The sequence below is a fragment of the Hoplias malabaricus genome, chromosome 12, assembly GCF_029633855.1.
Source record: "Hoplias malabaricus isolate fHopMal1 chromosome 12, fHopMal1.hap1, whole genome shotgun sequence".
Lineage (NCBI taxonomy): Eukaryota > Metazoa > Chordata > Actinopteri > Characiformes > Erythrinidae > Hoplias > Hoplias malabaricus.
This window is the reverse complement of record NC_089811.1, coordinates 36,213,165-36,237,221: the sequence shown is the minus strand read 5'-3', so window position 1 is coordinate 36,237,221 and position 24,057 is coordinate 36,213,165. Positions and strand designations below refer to the sequence as shown.

The following is a 24,057-nucleotide window of genomic DNA, read 5'->3' as shown; positions in this document are numbered from 1 at the left end:
CACTGTTGGAGGTTTTTTCTGTTGAGAACTAAGCTACATCAGATTATCTCTAGTCAAAAAGGTATTAAAGCTTTACATTTAATGCGTAAAATACCGAACCAAGTTGCACAGTACCTCAGGGCACCTGATGGTACAGGTGAATAAAATAATCCTAAACCTTCTGCTGCTTTATGGAGAAACTCTCATCAGAACCTCCAGACACACCCATCGGAGCAGAGATTTGTACCACCACAACTGGTCACGTTGTTGAGTAGGATTCAGACATAAAAACAGCATGAGTTGGAAGAGAGTGCACTTTTTTTTGTTTTGCGTATTTCCCTTTCTGCCGGTGTTATGTGGAAAGGAAGCAGCAATGTTATTGCGCTTGACAGGGGTTGATTCATGGGTTGTCAGATGCAATTGAACCTTCTATACACCTGTACTGTCTGCATGCATGTGTGAGGATGTCTATATAACACAGTCTCTGCATTCAGAGCCTCACATAATTTTTTTTTGCCTGTCTTACGTGCTAATTAACACCTCAGCAGCCTGCAGAAATAACAGTCATTAAGAGCTCCAGCAGGACAGAGCCTCTCCAGCTTTGGCTGAATTAGATATCGATGGGTTTTCTCAGTCTTCAAGCTTGGGCCACTTTATGGAAACTTGAATTGTACTCGCTCTGGGGTGAAAACTAAAACACATGCTAAGGCAGTGGTGGCTTTCTTGGTAGCACCCGCTTTGAAGCTCAGGTGGAAGCGGGGACGGAGTAAGATGCAACCACTTTCCCCGTCTCGCAGCTCCTCTTGATAACAGACTATTGATCCAATTTCCGCGTCCAAGTGCTTCAGTATTGGATCCCCGTTATGCCACTGGCTCACAAGGGTGTGTGGGTGTGGAACGCAGTGCGGTAAGTCGAACCAGTCCGGGCCCAGTGGCCTGATGGTTGGATAATTGAGCAGATGGATAGGGTTCATTAGGGTAAAATACATTAGCAGAGATTTGTTCAGGCCATGTGTCTGTGTGTAAGAGAGAAAGAGGAATCATGTGAGGAGGTAGTACAGTGATAAAATAGCCTTGGATAAAATAACTTGCTCTATTGAGTTGGCCCCGGCTGGAGGCATGCACTGTTCTGTTTCACACCACACCAACCGTAATCTCCGCAGGGTAGACTCCTTCTCTCCTAATTACAAACAAGAAAAGGGGTGTTTTTTTAAGGCCTCACAAAGACTAGCATTCTTTAACTGTGTAAGAACTTTTTAGAACAGGAATAGGGGACAACAACGCTCTGTAAAAAGCCAGTTAGTTCAGCTCACAGGCGATTTCATGGAGAACCAACTACAGGCTGGTCCATCAACAATGGAAATCAGAATGGGAGAACATTGGAGATATTTGAAAGTCACTGAGAATTCCAGTTTAAAGTTTTGCTAACGTGAGTAGACGCCCTATAGTTGGAGTGTTCTTTATAATTTAAAAATATTTCATCTCACAGTATAAACACATTAAATGCGCAATTTAAAAGTGAACTGTGATCAAATTTAGGATGCTTTATCAGTTCCAACTTTATCTGACAAACCCTAATTATCTGGCAGCACATTATGGTCTTTCTGCAAGATGGCGAGCCACTCAAGTGTGAAGAAATATCTGCAGTCAGTTTGGTCTAATGGGAACCATTATGTTTGGTGTCAAACTGGGGAAAGACTGAACCCAACGTGATGAGAATGTCAGTGAAGTTTGGAGGAGGAAGTGTCACGATTTGGTCACAGCACTTTTCAAGTTTTACATTTAAGCCTTTCCTCTAGTGATATCGTATGTTTTTAAATTATTCATGACCCAGACCCCTTCTATTCATGTTCGGATAACTTTCCATAGGAATGAGCCTTGAAATGTAGGAAAATTCACTCACTTTGTGCTTTTTCATTCACTTTAAAATGTACGGGGAAAACGCAGAATGAAGACTGTATTTTAAATTAAACTGATAAATCTAAATGGGTGTATCGTCACTGCCCAATTAAAAACACGTACAGTGGAACGTCTACTAACGAACGCCTATACTAACGAAATTTCCAAGATACGAACCGGGCATTTGAATATTTTTTTGACTCCACCAACGAACCACGACTCTAGAAACGAACACGAAATGGCCACTGACCCCAATAGGCGAGTCTCCCAGCGCCCAGACTGGAGTGAGCTTTTAAGATTAGCAAATTGTAGCTTTAGCAATTTAGCATTAGTGTAAATAGCAGACATCGAAATCCGTGCTAAGTTAAGCCGTATCTACGCTTCGTCTCCACCACCCCCCCTCCCCCCCGTCATACAGCCAGTGCCTGTGTTACTGCTCCAGCCAGTCGTCACGTCTTCAAGGTAGCGATGTGTAACCACTTACAACTTTATTATTTCTTTTTTATTACTGTTACCGCTGTATTTCTTTTATTTTTAGTAACGGTACATGTATTTTTTTACTAATTTGAGAGTGTTGTAAACATATATCAGTGCAAAAAGGGTGACTTTCGGGGTGGGGGCTGGAACACATTAATTGCTTTTCCATTATGTTGACTCGAGAAACGAACATTTCCACTTACGAACCGGGTCACGGAACAGATCAAGTTCATAGGTAGAGGTTCCACTGTATCTCCATTTTGGTCGATATTTAGTTTACTACATCCCTTGACTGTAGCAGCTGTTGTTCACATTGTGTGAAAATTTCCTGATGAATGAACCAATAGAAATGCTCAAATTAGGTGTTTTTCCCCATTCTCTTGTGAAGTTCCTGTTTTGGGAGGTGCATGTGTTTAACTGGACAGCAATGACATGTGTACATGTGACTAGCAGTACGTTTGCTGCAGTCCCTGCGTGTGTAGTGGCTAGGATTTGGTTTTCTCACCACTGCAGATATGTGCTGTTTCAGGGTTGGCTTTGCTTGTTCGGTCCCCACGACCAGTAGGAAAATTGGGGACAGGTGCCCTCAAGCTAAGCACGTAACCCCCAGGCATTGGGAAGGCCGCCTGCCGCTCTAAACGAGTGTACTCCCTGTTCCTAGTGTGTGTATGTGTGTTAAATACGGAGGAAATACTTAGACAGTAAATGTATGTTTGATTTCAAATGAATGAAAGAGCCCTTGGAAGGTTTCACCACTTCAGAAAGGGTTCACTCTATCAGAAAAGATATTGTTCTTCACGTCATATCACTCTTAGAGGCACAGTAACAGCTGTTTAATGATTTACTGTATAATTTTAAGGGATAAAGAGCCTGGGAACATGAATTCTGAATGAGATCAAACCCCACAATCCTTAAAGAATTAGAGAAAAAAAGGATACCGTGCCTTTCGTGTTAGATAACATAAACATGACTTATTTTACAAGCCTTTTTACTCTTAATTTCCCTCTGTGTCTCTTTCTCTGTCTCTTTCTTGCACTTTCCCCCTCTCTTCCTCGCAGTCTTGAGTGTGTGATTTACATAAAGCCTTTAACAGCGCATGGTTTGGGGGGGAAACAAAAAACAAGTATGAAATTCATTGATAATCAAATAGATATAAATCAAAAGGGATGGATTAATGTGCAGATGGATGGATGAGTGTGATGGGAGGATGGTTTGGGAGGGTATGAAGTGAGGAGAAGTGAGAGTGTAGAGTGATTGGGAGGGAAAGTGATGATGTGGAGGCGTGTGTTAGGACTGCTCATGGCACATGAACAGGAGGCTGTTAAATCAAGATGGAGGAGAAAGGAAGATAATGAAGATTTGCCAACCACTTTCATCATTAGGATTTTCTCTCACACTTTTCCACCTCATTCCTGTTTTCCTTTTTCTCTCTGGTTTACTCCCTGACTTTCTCTTTTTATCACTCTGAGTTCTCTTCACTATAAGCTCCTTGTTTGTTGTGTTTTTTCCTCTGTAACACCCACCCTGGCTATTGTTCATTTAGATGTTTACGTATTGTTGTCATGTTCATTCTTTTCCTCTCAGGCAGGAAGCCTCTGGCTTTGCTAGCAAAGTCCTCTTTGACTGTTTCATTATGTATACATCCCCAACACACACACACACACACACACACACACAAACACACTAAGCCTATCAGCCTGTATGCATAGAGGCCCCTAGAACAGTAACGTGGCTACTGGTCTAACTGCAGAGTCAGTCGCTGTGTGAATGAGGTGGGATTTCTCTATATAACGGTGAGCTTTAGTGCTGTGCCCCACACACACACAACATCCCATGGAACCCTTCGCACACTGAGACTGACCTAACATCGGCCATGCTGGGCTCCTTAGACGTCCTCTATAGCGTCCTGATCCATAAGGTACTCGCATTAAACAAACAAAATGGGAAAAGAGCCTAAAATTGTTTTTTTCTTTTTTAGTAATTCGGCGATGTGTTGTGCTTCATATTTTACGGTTTGCCAGATAACAGTGTCCTATTGTGACTTTATTTTAAGTGAAATGGTGTCAGAAAAAAAGGTAAGGGGAGATTTAAATATATTGTCACCGTCCAAAAATAACACGCATCTCCAAAATAGCAGCTTTACAGGAGGAAAAAACTTTCAAAGAAAGTCATTGTAAATATATTTTATTCCAAGTAATTTTGAGCATTTCTATTGGTCCATACTTCAAGTTCACACAGTGTGAAGAGCAATGAGTCAACTAAAAATGGACAAAAATGGAGATACAGTGGAACCTCTACCTACGAACTTGATCCATTCCGTGACCCGGTTCGTAAGTGGAAAAGTTCGTTTCTCGAGTCAATTTTCCCCATTTAAAATAATGGAAAAGCAATTAATGTGTTCCAGCCCCCACCCCGAAAGTCACCCTTTTTGCACTGATATATGTTTACAACACTCTCAAATTAGTAAAAAAATACATGTAGCGTTACTAAAAATAAAAGAGAAATGGTATTACAGTGGTAACAGTAATAAAAAAGAACTAATAAAGTTTTAAGTGGTTACACATCGCTACCTTGACGACGTGACGACTGGCTGGAGGAGTAACACAGGCACTGGCTGTATGACGGGAGGTGGGGGGTGGGGGGAATAACGGAGAGTAGGCGGTGAATGTGGGGAGACGAAGCGTAGATACGGCTTAACTTAGCACGAATTTTGATGACATTAACACTAATGCTAAATTGCTAAAACTACAATGTGCTAATCTTAAAAGCTCACTCAAGTCTGGGCGCTGGGAGACTCGCCTATTGGGGTCAGTGGCCATTTCCAGCCGCCGGCTCGGAGGAGACTCGGGTTCGTTTCTAGAGTCGTGCTTCGTTGGTGGAGGCCAAAAATATTCAAATGCCCGGTTCGTATCTTGGAAAGTTCGTTAGTAGAGGTTCCACTGTACACGCTTTTCTTGTAACAGCAATGATGTTTTCGGCTAATGTTTTTATGTATCTGCAGGTCATATGCCATAGTCAAAATCAGAAGATGCCTTATGTGGTCACATTGATTAAAACAGTAAAAGAATTCAGGCTGATTTAGTTTGGCAGGATGGGTTTTCTTTGAGGAAAATCAGTTTTCAGAATCTGCATTTTTGCTGACTTGCGTTGGAACGTTTTAGAATCTTTCTAGAAGCATCTTTGAATCATAACCGCTGTGGTTAAGAGCGCAGAGGGAGAGTGGAAAAATTTCAACAGAAAGAAAGTGTGTGGATTTAAACATCCTTGTCACATTTCATAAACTCATACTTTCCCTCTACCATTTTCTCTTTTTCCTATCTGCTGTATAGCTGATCGCGGTTTACGAGGAGCAGGAGGCCCAGCAGAGAGGGGCAGCGAGTCCCGGGGGCAGCAGCACCGGTGCTAGCAACATTCACGCCAGTGGGAGCGGGACCGGACGTCCCAGCCCTGAGCCCTATGACTCCGAACTGGCCTGCTTCCAACCAATCAGAGGTGGCGAGATAGAAGTCAACTCCTCCGTCCTGAAATCTAGTACGTTTGCATGCAGAAAAAACAAATACAAAAACCCTCTACACTCTCCGATGTCTTTTAATAGTGTCACAACTATAAAAGAAAAAAAGATGCACTTAGGGTTCCCTTATAAAGAGTGAGTAGATTGAATTGTCACAGCTAGATAGAGTTCTAAGATGCATCAGCGCAGTTTCCCCACAGGTCCCAGAAGCTAAATTGTTAAGATTAGAAATTCTATTGGCAACGCAGCCTGCTGCATGAGTCTCATTTATAAGTAGGGATGGTTAGCAGACATCTTTGACTGGTTCTTTGTTTAGAAGTTAATGAGGAATATAATGACAGATTCCCATTGCTTTGGAGTTTGATGATAATGAGACTGGTAATAGAAGGAACAGTGTGTTGTGTTAAGATGTAAATGCTCTCACTTTCTTCCTCTTGGTATTCTCTCTCTCTTTCACTCTCTCTCTTTCTCTCTCTCTCTCTCTCTCTCTCTCTTTCACTCTCTCTCTCTCTCTCTCTCTCTTTCACTCTCTCTCTTTCTCTCTCTTTCTTTCTCTCTCTCTCTCTCTTTCACTCTCTCTTTCTCTCTCTCTCTCTTTCTCTCTTTCTCTTTCTCTCTCTCTCTCTCTCTCTCTTTTTCTCTTTCTCTCTCTCTCTCTCTCTCTCTCTCTCTCTCTCTCTTTCACTCTTTCTCTCTTTCTCTTTCTCTCTTTCACTCTTTCTCTCTCTCTCTCTTTCTCTCTCTCTCTCTCTCTCTCTCTCTCTCCCCCTCCCTCCCTCCCTGAGATATTAGAGTAGATGTACTCCTGTTACAGCGTCTGGGATCTTCAGCTAACCGCATCTTTTATGGAGGCACTTATGGGAACAAAGTTTTTTGCATACAAACCCTGTCATTAAAAAGCAATGAACATTTTACAGCAGAGGACAGAGATAACAGTTTAATGCAGAGATGAGGGATGTCGTGTCATTTTCGCAATAAATTACGTCATCTTGATAAACTGAGCATTTCAGTGATAGTCTTTCATTAAAAAGGCATTTAAAAGACTCTACCATGAGGCACTGATGACTACATTTCTGTCACAACAAGACATTCAAAGTTCAGACCCTAAGGATGTGATAGAGCTTATTCATAGTTTCTAGTAGCTTTCTGAAATATGTCGCTAGTTTGCTGATGCCTTATTCCTTGCAGCTTAGAGGAAGGCAATGTTTGCTGTATGAAACACCTCTCATTTATGATCTCTCATTTATATATTGTCTATGTCTCAGTGGCTTAAGCTACATTCCAGTCTGAGTTTATTTGTCTTAAGGGTGTCTCATCGTTTGATCTGTTGAACATGTGTCTAGTTGTACTTCGGTACGGTGTTTGATGGCGTAGGGGAAACAGAAAACATGTGCCGGCATCCCTTTAATGTCACATAATCTTTAGGAGGTAGAAAATGCTGCGCAGTGAAATTCAAACTAGGTGAACAAGGTGTGTGTGTGCTCCTTCTGTCTCCTTGTAAAACCACTCCCTGTGTTTTAAGTTTCGTTGTAATGGTAGACAGGAGCTTGTAATGTTTAATGTGTTGGAAAGTAGATTTTTTTTAGCCGCGATCCAGACATTCCCGTGCCCTGCTCCGGTTTCTCCAGTTCTGCATCAAGGAGAAGGTGTCGGCTGAGCAGAGTAATCTTTTCCTCTTTCATTTGCCACGGCCGTAAATATGCAGTTTGTCACGTCTGCAAAGCTTGACAACCATCTGGGATGGAACCATCTGTGGAGGGGAGAGATTTCACACAAACACTTATATACACACACTCACTCGCTCATGTCTGAGGGGAAGAGAAGTGAAGGTGGGACCAATAGGGGTTGTAACTCTTAATCTGAAATGTATCATCTGAACATCTACGTTATTTATTAAGGACATGTTTTATCCATGCGTCTGAACATCAGGAAGAGTAAAGACCACACACAACTGTCGACTGACACACACTTCTAACTTCACCGCCTTCATTTGAGGTACCTCAGAAACAACTACCAAAGTTAGTGCTTTATACGTATACCGTTAATGCAATTAATGATTGTAGCTCGTCTGTTGCTGCACTGACCAGACAGCATTTTAGTGGTGAATCTTTCTCAGCACAGCAGTGATACCAAAATGGTACTCTTCTGAGTGTTTGTGTGTGTGTGTGTTTGTATAAAGGGGCTCACTACATACACTTTTTTTGTTTTCAACAGGCTTATCTTGATGGTATATGGTGTAGGTGTATGCTTACAGACTCAAGCTTATATTTTCCTCTAGGCGTGGAGTATCCAAACATTTTGTCACGCGTGTCAAAGTGAAAAATTAATGCTGGACCAAGGGCCACAAAAAGCAAAACAAGAAAAAGCCTAAGAGAGGTACCCATGTTTCTAATGAAAATGGATTTATTTTCCCATTGGTTGAGGGGGCTAATTTTAGGGTCTGTGAAGAGTTTTGGTGTGGGTTTCTTCCGGGTGACTGTCTGTGAGGAGTGTGGTGTGTTCTCTCTGTGTCTGCGTGGGTTTCCTCCGGGTGACAGTCTGTGAGGAGTGTGATGTGTTCTCCCTGTGTCTGTGTGGGTTTCCTCCGGGTGACTGTCTGTGAGGAGTGTGATGTGTTCTCCCTGTGTCTGTGTGGGTTTCCTCCGGGTGACTATCTGTGAGGAGTGTGGTGTGTTCTCCCTGTGTCTGCGTGGGTTTCCTCCGGGTGACAGTCTGTGAGGAGTGTGATGTGTTCTCCCTGTGTCTGCGTGGGTTTCCTCTGGGTGACTGTCTGTAAGGAGTGTGGTGTGTTCTCCCTGTGTCTGCGTGGGTTTCCTCCGGGTGACTGTCTGTGAGGATTGTGGTGTGTTCTCCCTGTGTCTGTGTAGTTTTCCTCCGGGTGAATGTCTGTGAGGAGTGTGGTGTGTTCTCTCTGTGTCTGTGTGGGTTTCCTCCGGGTGACTGTCTGTGAGGAGTGTGATGTGTTCTCCCTGTGTCTGCGTGGGTCCAAAAACACACGTTGGTAGGTGGATTGGTGACTCAAAAGTGTGAGTGTGTGAAGTACTGGCGCCCCCTCCAGGGTGTGTTTCCGCCTTGCGCCCAATGATTCCCGGTAGGCTCTGGACCCACCGTGACCCTGAACTGGATAAGCGCTTACAGATAATGAATGAATAAATCAAATTCTTGCCACTTACATTTGGTCAGTGGAACACATTCGAGTTGCCCTGTGTCCACCCTTCATCAGCGGTCAGTCATTAGAGCCTCTTTTGACTAACAGTCACACTGAGTCTCTGCAGTGATTCTGCACCTGATACACTGGTTTTAACACAACACATTCTATCATCCATGCTGCCACCACCACAAGTTTTGGTGTCTCTTTTATATTGTGAATGATCCATGTCTTTCACGACATGTAGTGTGCTGGCCCTGTGGCATTCTCTCTTAATGGATGGATGTGGTACAGAGGAGCTGACAAACTGTGCTGTAACTAATGGGCTACGGTTTGTAATTACACACCTACAAACAGCACATAAATAGTAGCCGTGCCAGATACAGTAGCCAGTGAGTGTAAAACTTGCTTTGGTACTCTGATGCTACAGATATCACTTTCACTCTGAAATGTTCTTATTGTGTTGAAAAAACTAAGATTATAATAATAAACTTATAGTGTAACATTGCCACACACACACACACATCTTTTCTTGTCACCTATTGGAATTCTCCCTCGTGCCCCAGTACCCTGGTCCACTGATACTTCCTTACTAAGTGGATTATCGTTCTGGTCTGAGTGAATACTCAGTGTCCAGTCATCCATGATCACAGGAAGTGAAAACGCGTCTTTTGCAGTCCCAGCACGGCCCCTCGTCCTCCCCCTTCATTTAGCTCTATGATGACCTGTGAAATCCCTGCAATGAAACCAGCGCTCTAATACTATTTTATGCTTTACTGGTTTGTTTTATTACTTCAATTAGTTCACAAAGCAGAAAGCCACAGAGAGGAAAAATCAATTTCAGCTTTTTGAAGGGATTCTTCACTCTGGCAGGGAGCAGAGGTAGACTGGAGCTGGAGTTTTTAGACGGGAGCTTTACGTCAGTTCAAAGAAAAGGGAGGATCTGTGTTATTTTCCAGATTAATGTCTTGAATTAGATTCAGAAAACACTGATTTCTGTTGGTCAGTGTGATGCCTCTATATGTCGTGAAGAATGGAATATAAACAGATCTTTTAGACATTAAAAAAAACCCAAACAGCATTAGCTTCCACTGTTTCAAACTCCTTTATATGAGATGTTTTCTCTTTTGGAGTGATTTTTCTGTGTGAGAGAGAGAATAAGCACCTCTCATAGGCTTTCACAGGTCATTGAAGGATTCAGCAACATTGCTTTTAGGAGCTTATAGGTACTGCAAGTTAAATGGCAAAAGTAGAACATGGCTGATCAACTTCAAGAATGGGGAAAATGAAGATTTAAACAGAAATATAGCATCATATGAACATATAAATGTTGAACTGTTTTAGCATGCCTATGAACAGTCAACTGTGAACCTCATTTTAAAATGTCATTAACACTACACACAATTTGAAACCAGGAAAATACCATATATTTATATCTCTTATATATACAATTCCCCAAATTCCCTTTATCTCATTTTGTGTCAGTGTTTAGTGTCTGTTTGGTCGTCTCATAGACAATGAAGCTTCTTTAAAGGCTAAGCACCAGTGATATGAAAGTGTCAAACAAATAAATACAGTGGAATTTGAGTTCCTAACTTGTGTTTATTGATAGTCAGAAAACATGTTATTTCTTACTAATTCAAGGAATAGGGTTTAAAAGACCGTTGGTCCCCCCCCCCCCCCAACGGTGTTTGGAAACTCTAATAGGCGTCTTGCCTGTGACGTAGATGGTGGACAACAACTCTAGAAGCTGCACTTAATTTAATGCAAAATGACGAAAAGGTGTGTTGTTTTTGGCTGCAATCATTCAATGTACAGTGGGACATCTGTGCACAAATGGCCCAAAGATCCCAAAATATCCAGAAAATGGACTAAATTTGTCCACTTTAAACGGGCACTTTGGAAAGGACCCTCCGCTCACTCCGTTATCTGTAGCTCATTTCACTGGTGCTTTTCCAACAATATGGGCATGTAAGGACACCAACGAAAGGTGTTCAAGAGCCTCTGTAACATGGAGGTAAACAGGGTAAGGACACTCACTTCGCCTGTTTTAGTTGGTGTTAGTTAACGTTAGCTTGACTTGCTAAACTCAGTGGCTCAGATTATACTCGGCTACGTAGCTGCATTACGGAGGTTTATAGTGTCGGATGAATTCGAGTTCGACTTCGATCACATTTACAAGAATAACGGTACCTCTAAATTTGAGTTTAGCTTATTGCTAGGCTATTGTCATGAATAATGTTGGTTATTTAGCTAGATACTGTCATAACAGTCAGTCATAACGGTGTTTTACCGCGGCGTTGTTCAGCTGTTGTCCACCAGTGACGTCACGGTCGCGTTCAAGAATTTCCGTAGCGAGCTCTGGTTTTTCCGTCAATTTAATAAAATTGTCAGTTTTAAAGCAAATTAAGCTGCTATTTTCATTTTAATTCATACTTATATATGTCAGTAACTAAAATAATGTGAAATATTCATGGAGGTCCATTAAGTGGTGCCTTTTAAGATGTATTTACAAATCCAAAGAATTAAACTACCGTGTTCTATTCAGTATCATACGAGGCATAACAAAGAGAAAACAAAAAAGCAGCCGTTCTACACAGTAGCCTTTCTAGATGCACTTCATGCAGGGAATATGTAGGGGTTGTGACTCTGTTCCTCCCTCTCTGTGTGGGATCAGTGCCGTCTATTGATTTCTGAACTACTGTTTTCTTCTCCGGGGGGAGAGAGGTATTATCAGCAGGTCCCACAGCAGCCAGGGGGATTTGCTCATTACTGGTACTGCAGGTTTACTTCTATAGGATGCTGTTGTGTGGTTAGACACTGTATTGCTCACTGAACTCGGCCTCAATCTAGAGACCATTCGACATAAATACGGTTGACTAATATGACGCCAATCAGTAGGGAGCTCTGTCTATACTCGAGGGTTTGATCCTAATCAGAGGATCGCAGCACTTTGCGCTTTTCTTAGGAGAATATTCGCAAAAGGACACTCTGGGTGGAAAATGGATGATGTAGATGAATAACCTTCGTCTGGAGACTGCTGGGGTGCTGAAATTTGCCTAGATTGTGTGCGTTTCAAAAGGTTTAGTGTGAGACCTGTAAATATAGACAGCATTACAGCTGCATCTGCTCACAGATGAGCTTATCAGGTTCTGCATTCATGTGCTGAATGGAGGTTAGTTGTGTTTGCATGGTTTGAGTCTATGAATTGACACCTGAGTTCTTCCAGGTGCCTCTCGCTGATGAAGTCTTTAACCTCTGTGTCTCTGTGTTGGTTTAGGCTAGGAGGTAATGTGTCCCTCAGGGGATGCCATAGTATAGAGGCAGTAAATTACCTCTGACACTCTCAACCTTTCTCCACTGACACGCTCGGGTCTCTGCCTCTCATCATGACCCCAGAGTGTGCTGGAGCTTCACCACCGCTGGCCCGTGTAAACATCGCTGCTGTGATCTCTTTATAACCCAAAACAGCCCTCACAGCAGTGCAGCAGTCCCTCACTGCATCTGTCACACTATCAGTCAGGAGATGAGATAGAGAGAGACACACACATGGGGAAAGAGGGAGAAGATTATTATGAGCATACAGCATTTAATTTCTTTATTGTCACAATAGTTAGCCCTTTGCAATAGTGATGTCTCAGATGGTTGCGAGACGTAAATAAGGCCTTGAACACACTTCCACATTGTTTCAGATTCTGAGCAGTTCACACACCGTTTTTGGGTGTTTGTATGAAGGAAGACTTTAAAGGCTAAGCAGCAGCGATATGAAAGTGTCAAACAAATAAACACAGTGCAATTTGAGTTCCTAACTTGTGTTTATTGATAGTCAGAAAACATGTTATTTCTTACTAATTCAAGGAATAAGGTTTAAAAGACCGTTGGTCCCCCCCAATGGTGTTCGGAAACTCTAATAGGCGTCTTGCCTGTGACGTAGATGGTGGACAACAACTCTAGAAGTTGCACTTAATTTAATGCAAAATGACGAAAAGGTGTGTTGTTTTTGGCTGCAATCATTCAATGTACAGTGGGACATCTGTGAACAAATGGCCCAAAGATCCCAAAATATCCAGAAAATGGACTAAATTTGTCCACTTTAAACAGGCACTTTGGAAAGGACCATCCGCTCACTCCGTTATCTGTAGCTCATTTCACTGGCGCTTTTCCAACAATATGGGCATGTAAGGACACCAACGAAAGGTGTTCAAGAGCCTCTGTAACATGGAGGTAAACAGGGTAAGGACACTCACTTCGCCTGTTTTAGTTGGTGTTAGTTAACGTTAGCTTGACTTGCTAAACTCGGTGGCTCAGATTATACTCGGCTACGTAGCTGCATTACGGAGGTTTATAGTGTCGGATGAATTCGAGTTCGACTTCGATCACATTTACAAGAATAACGGTACCTCTACATTTGAGTTTAGCTTATTGCTAGGCTATTGTCATGAATAATGTTGGTTATTTAGCTAGATACTGTCATAACAGTCAGTCATAACGGTGTTTTACCGCGGCGTTGTTCAGCTGTTGTCCACCAGTGACGTCACGGTTGCGTTCAAGAATTTCTGTAGCGAGCTCGGGTTTTTCCGTCAATTTAATAAAATTGTCAGTTTTAAAGCAAATTAAGCTGCTATTTTCATTTTAATTCATACTTCAGTCAGTCACTAAAATAATGTGAAATATTCATGGAGCTCCATTAAGTGGTGCTTAGCCTTTAAGGACATACCGTCAAATTGTTTTGATCAGAAAAATGCAGGCAACTGTGCATTTGTACTGCATTAATGGGTTGCGAGTAGAATTTTTGGTTGAACTGTACAAGCACATTTCATTCGTTCATTCATTATTTGTAACCACTTTTCTAATTCAGGGTCGCGGTGGGTCCGGAGCCTACCCGGAATCACTGGACGCAAGGTGGGAACACACCCTGGAGGGGGCGCCAGTCCTTCACAGGGCTTAGCACAAATTTCATCTGTTTATGTTTGTGTTGAACATGATTATCTCTTGTCCTGTTAAACAGCTTAGTGTGTGCGTTAGATGAGAAAATAATAATTAAAAAAGGAGTCTTGGCGAGCACTAATAGTAATGTCAGATTTGTCAAGAAAAATAAACTATTGTCAAAATTGAAAATGATACAGAAGGCAGGGAGATGGAAAAAAGAATGTTTAAAGATGGAAATTAGGAAGTCAGAGAGGTGCAGACAGAGAGCAGGGAGAACATCCGTTTAAATCAGTTGACGTAGGCTGAGAGATGAAGGAGAGCAGAGTGGAAGTGTGTGTTTTAGCTCAGTAAGCTCTGTCTGTTGGAGTGTGTCTGGCTAGTCTCACCTGGAGCCTTATGCTCATGCTCAGAGTCAATTCTGTGCGTGTGAGGAATCCTCTCAGACAGGTTATCGCCTGCACAAGCAAATCTAGGCACTTTCATCACGTCTGACATATTTATGAAAACCGCCAGGGCATAACCTTAACCTCCCGTACTGTATGGGTCTCTGTCTGAGTGATAAAGGACAGATTCACTTAGACAGGAAATGGGATAGGACAGCACTGACCCAGCAACGAGTGCACAACTGAGCTGGACGTCCTCGTGGCTCCCGGGTTAACCACGCCGTGTCTCATCGAGAGCCGGGGCGATTGTTTGTAGTTAATAACACTTGTAAAATTGAATACATCTGCAGCTGTCTGAACTTTACGTTCAGTTCGCTTTTTGTGAGCCTTGAAAGCCAAAACAAACCCTTTCATATGATATTCCTTCTCCACATCTCTGTATCTTTTCTAATACTCTTGCTTTCTCCGTGGCTTTCTTTTCAAACTCGTTTTGGGCTGATTGAAAACAGCATTGATTTTCCTGTGCTTTCTAATCAATAGTACCCAGGTTTAAGTGCATCAAGGGTGCTCTTTGAATAATGATCAATATTTGACCCTACAAATATTTCTGAGTGTATACATTTTGTATACACTTCAACACCCACGAGACCTCAGTACCACCCCATATTGGCCCTGGGATCATCTGAATGTTTTATGAGTTATGATTCCACAGTCTGTTCAGCCTTCTGTCTTTGCTTAAGCCCTCACTCAGGGTCTTCCCTCAAAACCTTTGGGTCATGGAGAGTTAAGAGACACCGTTAGAGTTGGTTTCGAATGCACGAGTTATGAAAGGAGAATTTTTAATTGATTTATCTGTTTTTAATATCCATTGAATTAAATTGCTAAGATGTAGAATTGGAATTGTTCACACTAGGAGAGGAGGAGTTACATTACTCAAGACAGTGTAGGTTCACACTTTAGCTTGTGAATACGATTACTATATTTAATTAGAGGCGTTCTAACCCCTTGTTTCTGTCACTGATCTTATGTTTCTCCACAGTTTCACATCTAACTACGCTGAATAACTACAGGGTGAATAACTACAGGGTGTTGGTGATATTAACTTCCTGTTTGTGGTACATTAGTTTATGGGAGGGGGGAAACTTTTCAAGATGGGTGGTGACCATGGCGGCCATTTTGAAGTCAGCCATTTTGGATCCAACTTTTGATTTATCAATGGGAAGGGGGTCATGTGACACATCAGACTTATTGGGAATATCACAAGAAAAACAATGGCACCTGAAACTACGGATACTGGAAGCCTGTGCTAGCATTTCTCCTGCGTTGTTGCTATCAGTGTGTGAAGAGTGGGAGAAGAGGGTTGCATTGACAATCCAACACAATGGGCAGCACTTTGAACACAGTTTATAAGTGGTCAGACACTTGCAGATAACTCATGAAAGAATAAAGTTACGTTACAACCAAGCACACCATTGTTTTTCTTGTGAAATTCCCAATAAGTTTGATGTCACATGACCCTCTTCCCATTGAAAAACAAAAGTTGGATCCAAAATGGCCAACTTCAAAATGGCCGCCAATCACCACCCATCTTGAAAAGTTTCTCCCCTCTCATATACTAATGTGCCACAAACAGGAAGTTAATATCCCCAACCATTCCCATTTTATTAAGGTGTATCCATATAAATGGCTCACCCTTTTACTTCATTTCTCAGTGATAGGATTATACCGATGTTTAGAAAGATTGCTGCAGTGTTTATTGTAAAGATTAAATAGCTTTCTATTTTTTTTTGGAAAATGTTTTTTTTTATTTTATATGCTCTAAAACCTCTTCCTTCACCTGATGTGTGTGGAAGAGACAGGTGATGGAAAAAGAGCCAGAGAGATTTAGAACAAATGTTTCAGGGATGTTGAGTGAGGGAGAGAAAGAGAGAGGGGGTAAGGGTGAGAGAGAGATAGAGAGTGTGCCCAGGGTGAGCTAAAGAGCGAGATGGATGGAGCAGAGGAGAGATGCTGTGATGAGTAAAGACCCCCAGGGCTGCAGTTTTAGCCCACAGAGCACAGCGTCCTCACACTCTCTCTCCATCTTCTCAATCTCTCACCCTGAATCCACACTCATCAGCCCACTGACACTCCATCCATTATAAGCCTGCTCTAATGGCTCCATGCTGCTGCCTGATGAATTGGAAGCTGAGGAGCTGCATCTGAATGAACAAAGCTACAAAATAAGGAGCAGTGAGTTGGGAATGCCAGCTCACCCAAAGCTGAAATGGTCCATCTTTAGAGGTGATCATGGGTGGTGCTGGACTATTGACTGGAGATGATGGATTCTAGGTTAGGGGTCAAGGCAGAACAGCGATTGTAACAGTACTTCTTGTAGCCAACAGCCCATCAGAACCAGGCAGCCACAGCCTAGAGTGTTGAATGGAGATGTGTTTAACCTGATGGATGAGAGTGGTTTCACCTGCTGTGCTTCAGACTGGACAGCAGTGTGGTGTAGTGACTCTCTGATTTGCTCCCTTTGGCCTCTCTGAACATACAAAGTAAAGCATGATGTCCAGTGGAACTCTAGTCTAAACACAGATCCATATTATTCTCACATTCAGATGCTTCAGGAAGCTTCACTGTCTAAAAAAAAAATCATGGCTTAGTATAAGGTGCTGTTGTCAACAAAAGTTGGAGACCATTCCCACTTACAGTAGTTACAGAGTCTGATTGGTTGAAAAGTGTTTTAAATGTGCTGTGATTTTGCCTTATTTTTTTCCACTAAGAATCACTCGGCTAAATGCAGTTGCTAAGTGATAGCTGTGTTTATGCAGCTGTCCTCTTTAAGACATTTGATCAGTAAATAGGCTAAGTTCCAATTCTGTACAAAGTGCCTTAACATTTAGATGTAAGACGTATGGATTTTGCAACCAAACTCTCTACCGACCTGCAGTTATACAGCCCACTGCTGAATATATGTATATAGTTTTATATTAGAAGTATAATGCACTGTTTGTCGAAACATCTAACTCCCTAATTAAGTAGTGCACTACATAGTTCCCTACGTACAGAACACTTAGATTCATCTATTAGCAGCACATTAGTGAGCTAGGTACTGAGGTGGTTGGAGAACTGGGTAATTTAGTGAGTTAGTGAGTTGAGTAGTTTAGTAAAGTTGCTAGTTAGCTGGGTAGTTTAGTGAGGTGATTAGTAAACTGGATAGTTTAGTGAAGTGGTTAGTGAGCTGGGTAATTTAGTGAGGTGATTATTAAACTGGGTAGTTTAGTGAGGTGATTAGTAAACTGGGTAGTTTAGTGTAGTGGTTAGTGAACTGGGTAGTTTAGTGAGGTGATTATTAAACTGGGTAGTTTAGTGAGGTGATTAGTAAACTGGGTAGTTTAGTGTAGTGGTTAGTGAACTGGGTAGTTTAGTGAGGTGATTATTAAACTGGGTAGTTTAGTGAGGTGATTAGTAAACTGGGTAGTTTAGTGTAGTGGTTAGTGAACTGGGTAGTTTAGTGAGGTGATTATTAAACTGGGTAGTTTAGTGAGGTGATTAGTAAACTGGGTAGTTTAGTGTAGTGGTTAGTGAACTGGGTAGTTTAGTGAGGTGATTATTAAACTGGGTAGTTTAGTGAGGTGATTAGTATACTGGGTAGTTTAGTGTAGTGGTTAGTGAACTGGGTAGTTTAGTGAGGTGATTAGTAAACTGGGTAGTTTAGTGAAGTGGTTAGTGAGCTGGGTAGTTTAGTGAGGTGATTAATAAACTGGGTAGTTTAGTGTAGTGGTTAGTGAACTGGATAGTATAGTGAGGTGATTAGTAATCTGGGTAGTTAAAGTGGTAAGTGAGCTGGGTAGTTTAGTGAGGTGATTAATAATCTGGGTAGTTTAGTAAAGTGATTAGTGAGCTGGGTAGTTTAATGGAGTGATAAGTAAAGTGGGTATTTTAGTGAAGCGGTTAGTGAACTTGGTAGTTTAGTGAAGTGGTTAATGAACTTGGTAGTTTAGTGAAGTGGTTGGTGAGATGGGTAGTTTAGAGAGGTGATATCCAATGAGTCAGTTGTGTTTGTTACTGTGACATAGCAACAAGCTACTTGTTGAGGAAGTATAATTTAGGGAGAGGAATGTTATATGATAATGTTGAAACCAACTTTCACAGCTCTTCATATTCATCTTTTAAGATGTATTTCTCAAAATATTCTATAAAATCTATGGACCATTCAAGGTTGTGTATTACTGGGAAATATCAGCATTGCTTTGAGGTACTACAGCACTCATCTTTGGCTTGTGCTTATGCCGCATAACAGCCATGCTGTTTACTTCAGATAACACACTCCCTCTTTTATTCTATTGCTTTAATAATACATTAGAATAAATAAACTACATAACAGTTGCTGCCCAGTCTTTGCTAATTGCACATATTTGTCATTTTTTTAAAATGGTAAACAGTCACGGTCTTCTAATTCTTTCAGAAGTTTCATAAGTGATTCTTAAAAAAATATTTAAATAATGTATATTCTCATTACTAGAAACCATATTTGTTTTTGAGCAGAAAATGTTTCTTACTTCTTTGTGCCTTCTCAAATGGTAACTATACATGACTACATAGGGAAAATGGCCTTGACTTTAACATATTAAACACATTTTAATCAATGTGTCGCAGTCACACGGCTCCAGGGTTGGAGGTTGTGGGTTCAAGTCCCACTCCTGGTGACTATCTGTGAGAAGTGTGGTGTGTCCTCCCTGTGTCCACGTGGGTTTCCTCCGGGTGATTGTGAGGAGTGTGGTGTGTTCTCCCTGTGTCTGCTTGGGTTTCCTCCCATGGTCCAAAAACACGTTTGTAGGTGGATTGGTGACTCAAATGTGTCTGTAGGTGTGAGTGTGTGTGTTGCCCTGTGAAGGACTGGCGCCCCCTCCAGGGTGTATTCCTGCCTTGCGCCCAATGACTCCAGGTAGGCTCTGGACCCACCGCGACCCTGAACTGGATAAGGGTTACAGATAATGAATGAATGAATAATCAACGTGTTCATTGGTTTATTATGAAAGGCACACAGTACAAAACAGCTGTTTTCATGTAGTAACAATAAATAAAATCAATAAAAATACACAGATGACCTTCATCTATGAGGTCAAAAGACATATATGTTATGTTTAGAGGGAGGTGTGAATGTTAGGACTTGACGACCAGATTAGAAGTCTGAACTCCAAAGGGGTTGCAAACGTTCTCTCACAAATCTGTATCTCTCTGTTTGATAGCTGATAGCATTTGTTTTAAGCTCATCTTTCAGTTGTGGCAGTAGTGATGATATTAATAGATGTTACTGTAAATAGGTTTGCTAAATTCATTATGATGCCAGTCTGAATGACTTTATCAGAGCAAGGTTAGGGACTTGTCGGCTGGAGCTGTTTTTCTTCAGTGTTTGGCTGAGCGGGAGATGGAGTCAGTGTGTGACTGAGACACCGTGTGCTGAAAGGCTGCTTTGACCGACTCCACTGTCCCTCTGTGCACTCTGTCTGAACACAGTGTTTGATTATAGAGTGATGGGAAGAATGTCTCATCTCTCTTTCTCTCTCCCTCTCTCTCTCTCTCTCTCTCTCTCAAGCTTTTCCTTTTACACCTCCTATTGATGCTCAGCAGGATGAGTAAAGGATTGAGCACTTCTTTCATTTGACATTTAACTAAAATGACACTGTCTCCACGTCCCCTTCTAGTCCACATCTGGTAGCTTGATCTTCAAATATATTCCCATTCAAGTGCCGGGCACGTACAGTACAGAAGAGTTTGCTTTCATGCGTATAATAGAATGTCCTCAGTGCTGGGGTTATTATGGCCTTGATGAAGTGGCGTTTGTGAGATTTGTGGCTTTACACCAGGGCCATGCTCCTCTTCTAGCCTGTTAGTTAGGGCTAATTGTCTGGATGGAGAGTGGCCTCATGCTAACCGTCCTACAGAGCAGCTGGGGGTCTGAGTGGGCTGGGCGAAGAACCACATCCCCTCATTTTGTCTCTCTAACCCCCGCGGGGTGAAAGCAGGCAGACGTGGCGGCCTAGAGTGTTCGAGCCCAGCGAAGCCTGTTCTTCCTGGCCGAGAGAGAGAGAGAGAGAGAGAGAGAGAGAGAGAGAGAGAGAGAGCCGCCAGAGCATGAAGGCTGGAGGGAGAGAGGGAGGGGTGCTGCTTGAGAGATGTCCAGAATGCTCCGGTCTTATTCAGTACATAGTTTACCTCCTGCTGAAACTGGCATTCTCAACAGCCTCACCCTCCCTCCCTCAATTTGTTTCATTAGTGCTTGCTTTGCATTATATTTGTGAATATTATGAAATAATACATTATTTTGATCATGTAATTAAATATTAGTTCAGACCAGGTCATTTTATTGGACAAGAGAGATTCCAAGAGTGCTGTTATAAAGTATAACAGCACTGAGACTGGGGCTTGGAGTGTGTTTAAATGATTATACAGACAAATTCAAACGTGTTGGCCTGTGGTAACCTAGACCTACACGAAATAGCCAGCTAGTTTGCAGCAAAAATGTTTCTGTTGCTTGGCAACAGCGCAGAACCTGTCCACCTTTGTTGGAGCGGAATAAATTATTAAGTAAACAAGAAATAATCTGTTGTCACTTAGGACTGTAAACTAATTAATAGTACCTGTGCAGCAGTTGTTTCACTACACACACTCAGGGTTGTGTAGTTGTACTGAATATCAGTACACTCAGTTAGAGATTGATGCCAGCAACACGTTTCACAATTTGGGACGGGGACTAAAAGACTGTTAAAGTTGTGAAATACTAAATATACGTATGTTCAAATCCGAGAAGGCACTGTTAATGCTGAATGATATACACAGGTTTTCAAGCAACATGCTGCCATCCAGACAACATCTTTTTTTCTGGGAATGCCTTGTTTATTTCGGTAAGACAAGGCCCGTCCAGTCCATTGATGCATTATGAAATGAAAAGCACTATAATGGAGACCCCGAGCTGTTGAGCAGCTGAAATCCTATAACAAGCAAGAATCAAAATACAGTTTATATTCGAAACTACAGCAACTGGTCTCCTCAGTTCCCAAACACTTACAGAGTGTTGTTGAAATAAGTGGTGGTGTAACACAGTGGTAAACATGCCCCTGTATCACATTTAAAAAATAAAAAAAAGTGGACGTCTGGTCACCCTAGTTCTGCAGTCTGTAATTTTTACACACAATCACAGTTCCTTCAAATGCTTTGGGAATTATGAACATATCTTTTTTCATTTTCCTGCAGCATTTATGATGTTGCACAAGAATAACTGAATGGTAACTTAATATAACAGGACATGTGGTAGGTTATGTGTTTGCGGAGCATGCTTTTGACTTTCTATTATTAGACAGACACAGATTTTTAAGCCTGTTGGCAAAATATAATTACTTTTTTATGTTTAGTGAAATGGCTGCAGTTGAACTCTGAGGGTTTGCGTGATGAGTTCCACGGCTCTTGTTTGAGGTTACAAGTGTTTCAGGGTTGTTAAAGTCACAGAGCGTGAAAAAACGTGGTGGGCTTGAGGGAGACTGATGTCAAAGTGTCTGACACCATCACAGCTGCCGTTTGTTTCATGTTTTCAGAAAGAATAAAATATTCCCTTCTTCTTTTCCTCTGTTTCTCTTGTGTTTTAATCTGTATTTCACTCCCTGCGTCCTTCCTCCCTCAAACCAACGTGTGCCCATTCTGCTTTCGGAAGTGTTTAAAGTCAGCCTCTGCACACAGCCTCTCAGGCTTCTGCTGTATTGTGAACAGCCTGCTATGGAAATAGACTGATTAAATGGCAGGATATGAATGACAGTGAAAAAGGAAACGTGATGAAATGCAGCAGAAAGGATCAATGTTGTTTTTTCTGAGAATGCTGTGTGTGTTTGTGTGTTTCCAGGCACCCCTCTGATGGTGCGGAGCAGCAGTGACTCTGCGCTGGGACCGAAAGGAGAGAGTGGACCTCACAGCGAGGAACTGACCAGCCGGCCCACTGTAAGAGCTTTTCATATATTCACAATAAACTAAAGACTGTTGTAATAGCAGCTGTGGAGTAGTTTTAAAAGATGCTGCGGTCAGTGATTTTCTACGTTCTAAAACAAATATACTTATCATGAATCACTCATCTCAGCCCCCTATTTCTTTTGTTGTATTTTGTCGTTTGCTCATATTTATATGTATACTCTTACCCACTAAAATGCTAATAGGACCGAGGAAGGGTATGGGAGCTATTCGGCTGTAATGGAGGAAGAGCATAGTGGTAGTGATGGACTGTATGGATGTGTTTATGGTGCTTTGCCGAGTTAGCGGAGTATTCTGTCTATTTGTCTCTGTGAGAGCTCTCTCTCTCCCTCTGTCCTGCTTAATGGGCTGATTCCAAATAGATGGAGTTTTTTATGATTACCACTCTGCTCATTCAAGCCCTTTTATAGGAGCACACTGGATGACATTAATACACTTCATATCTCTCTCTCTCTCTCTCTCCCTTTCTCTCTCTAGCTCTTACTCACTCGCTCGCTCACTCACTCTCATGATGTCGCTTTCTTTGTCGTATTTCTCATTCTTTTCCTCAGTTTTCCTCGTTCATTGTTACTGTTTCTCTTCAGGGGAGTGCCCTTAATGTGCTTTTCTTTATTTTTTTTCTCTTCCCCATGTGTTTAGTCTCCCTCACCAACCCCCAATTTATCTTTATATTTTCTCTCTCTATCTCTCTCTCTCTCTCTCTCTCTCTCGCTCGCTCTCTCTCTCTCTCTCTCTCTCTTGCTCTCACTATCTCTATCTCTCTCTCTCGCTCTCACTATCTCTCTCTCTCTCTCTTACTCTCACTCTCTCTCTCACTCACTATCTCTGTCTTGCTCACTCTCTCACTATCTCTCTCGCTCACTCTCTCTTTCTCACTCTCTCTTACTCACTCTCTCTCTGCTCACACACTCTCACTCTCTCTTGCTCACACTCTCTCTCTCTTTCTCACTCTCTCACTCTCACTCTCTCGCTCACTATCTCTCTCTTTCTCACTCACTCTCTCTCTTGCTCACTTTCTCTCTCTCTCTCGCTCACTATCTCTTTCTCACTCTCTTTCTCACTATCTCTCTCTCTTTCTCACTCTCTCTCGCTCACTATCTCTCTCTCTCCCTCTCTCTCTCTCTCTCTCTCTCTCTCTCTCTCCCTCTCCCTCTCTCTATCTCTCTCTCTCCCTCTTGCTCACTCTCTCTGTCCCTCTCTACCTTTCTTCTTCACTGTTCTTCCTTTTCATTTCTTCTCTCCCGTTTTTTTTCCCTGTTTTTTATTTGTCAGTGTACTCGCCTCCAGCAGAACCCGTATTCTCTGTGTATTACCAGGTCCAGCTAAACAGTGTAATGAACCCTTGGCTGAGATTCTGACACCCATCTGCTGCTGTTAATTAATAGGCATAGTTTCGTCCTGCACTTGTGTGAGTGTCTGTGGGTCTCGTGTGTGATTTATAGCTGGCCTATGTGTCCTGTGCTGGGTTCTCCACGCTTGTTTTGGGTCGAGCTGAGAGCCAGGGCATTCCTGCAGATCAGGTGACACGCTGCTGTTATTTATGAGTCTGAGTGGGGAGGGGGTGTGTTTCCTTTGTCTCGATTGTCTCACACATGACTGAAGCCTCAGTGCTCATAAAGGCCTGCTTTCAGGGTTGTACGATTCTTTCAGTGGTTTCCAACCCACCTTCGACTGCAGGAAAACGGCTCCTCTACTTTCATTATACTTCATTACGAAGTGGAACCAAA

At 42.1% G+C, this 24,057-nt stretch overlaps 1 protein-coding gene across 1 annotated transcript in view; it reads left to right on the top strand.

The window, feature by feature from the left end:
- pard3bb (par-3 family cell polarity regulator beta b) overlaps nt 1-24,057 on the top strand; it is a 309,049-nt gene that overhangs the window by 61,130 nt on the left and 223,862 nt on the right. The window contains exons 4-5 of the mRNA XM_066685934.1: nt 5,685-5,886; nt 22,209-22,303. Of these exons, the coding sequence (XP_066542031.1) occupies nt 5,685-5,886; nt 22,209-22,303 (297 nt within the window). The remainder of the gene's footprint in view (nt 1-5,684; nt 5,887-22,208; nt 22,304-24,057) is intronic.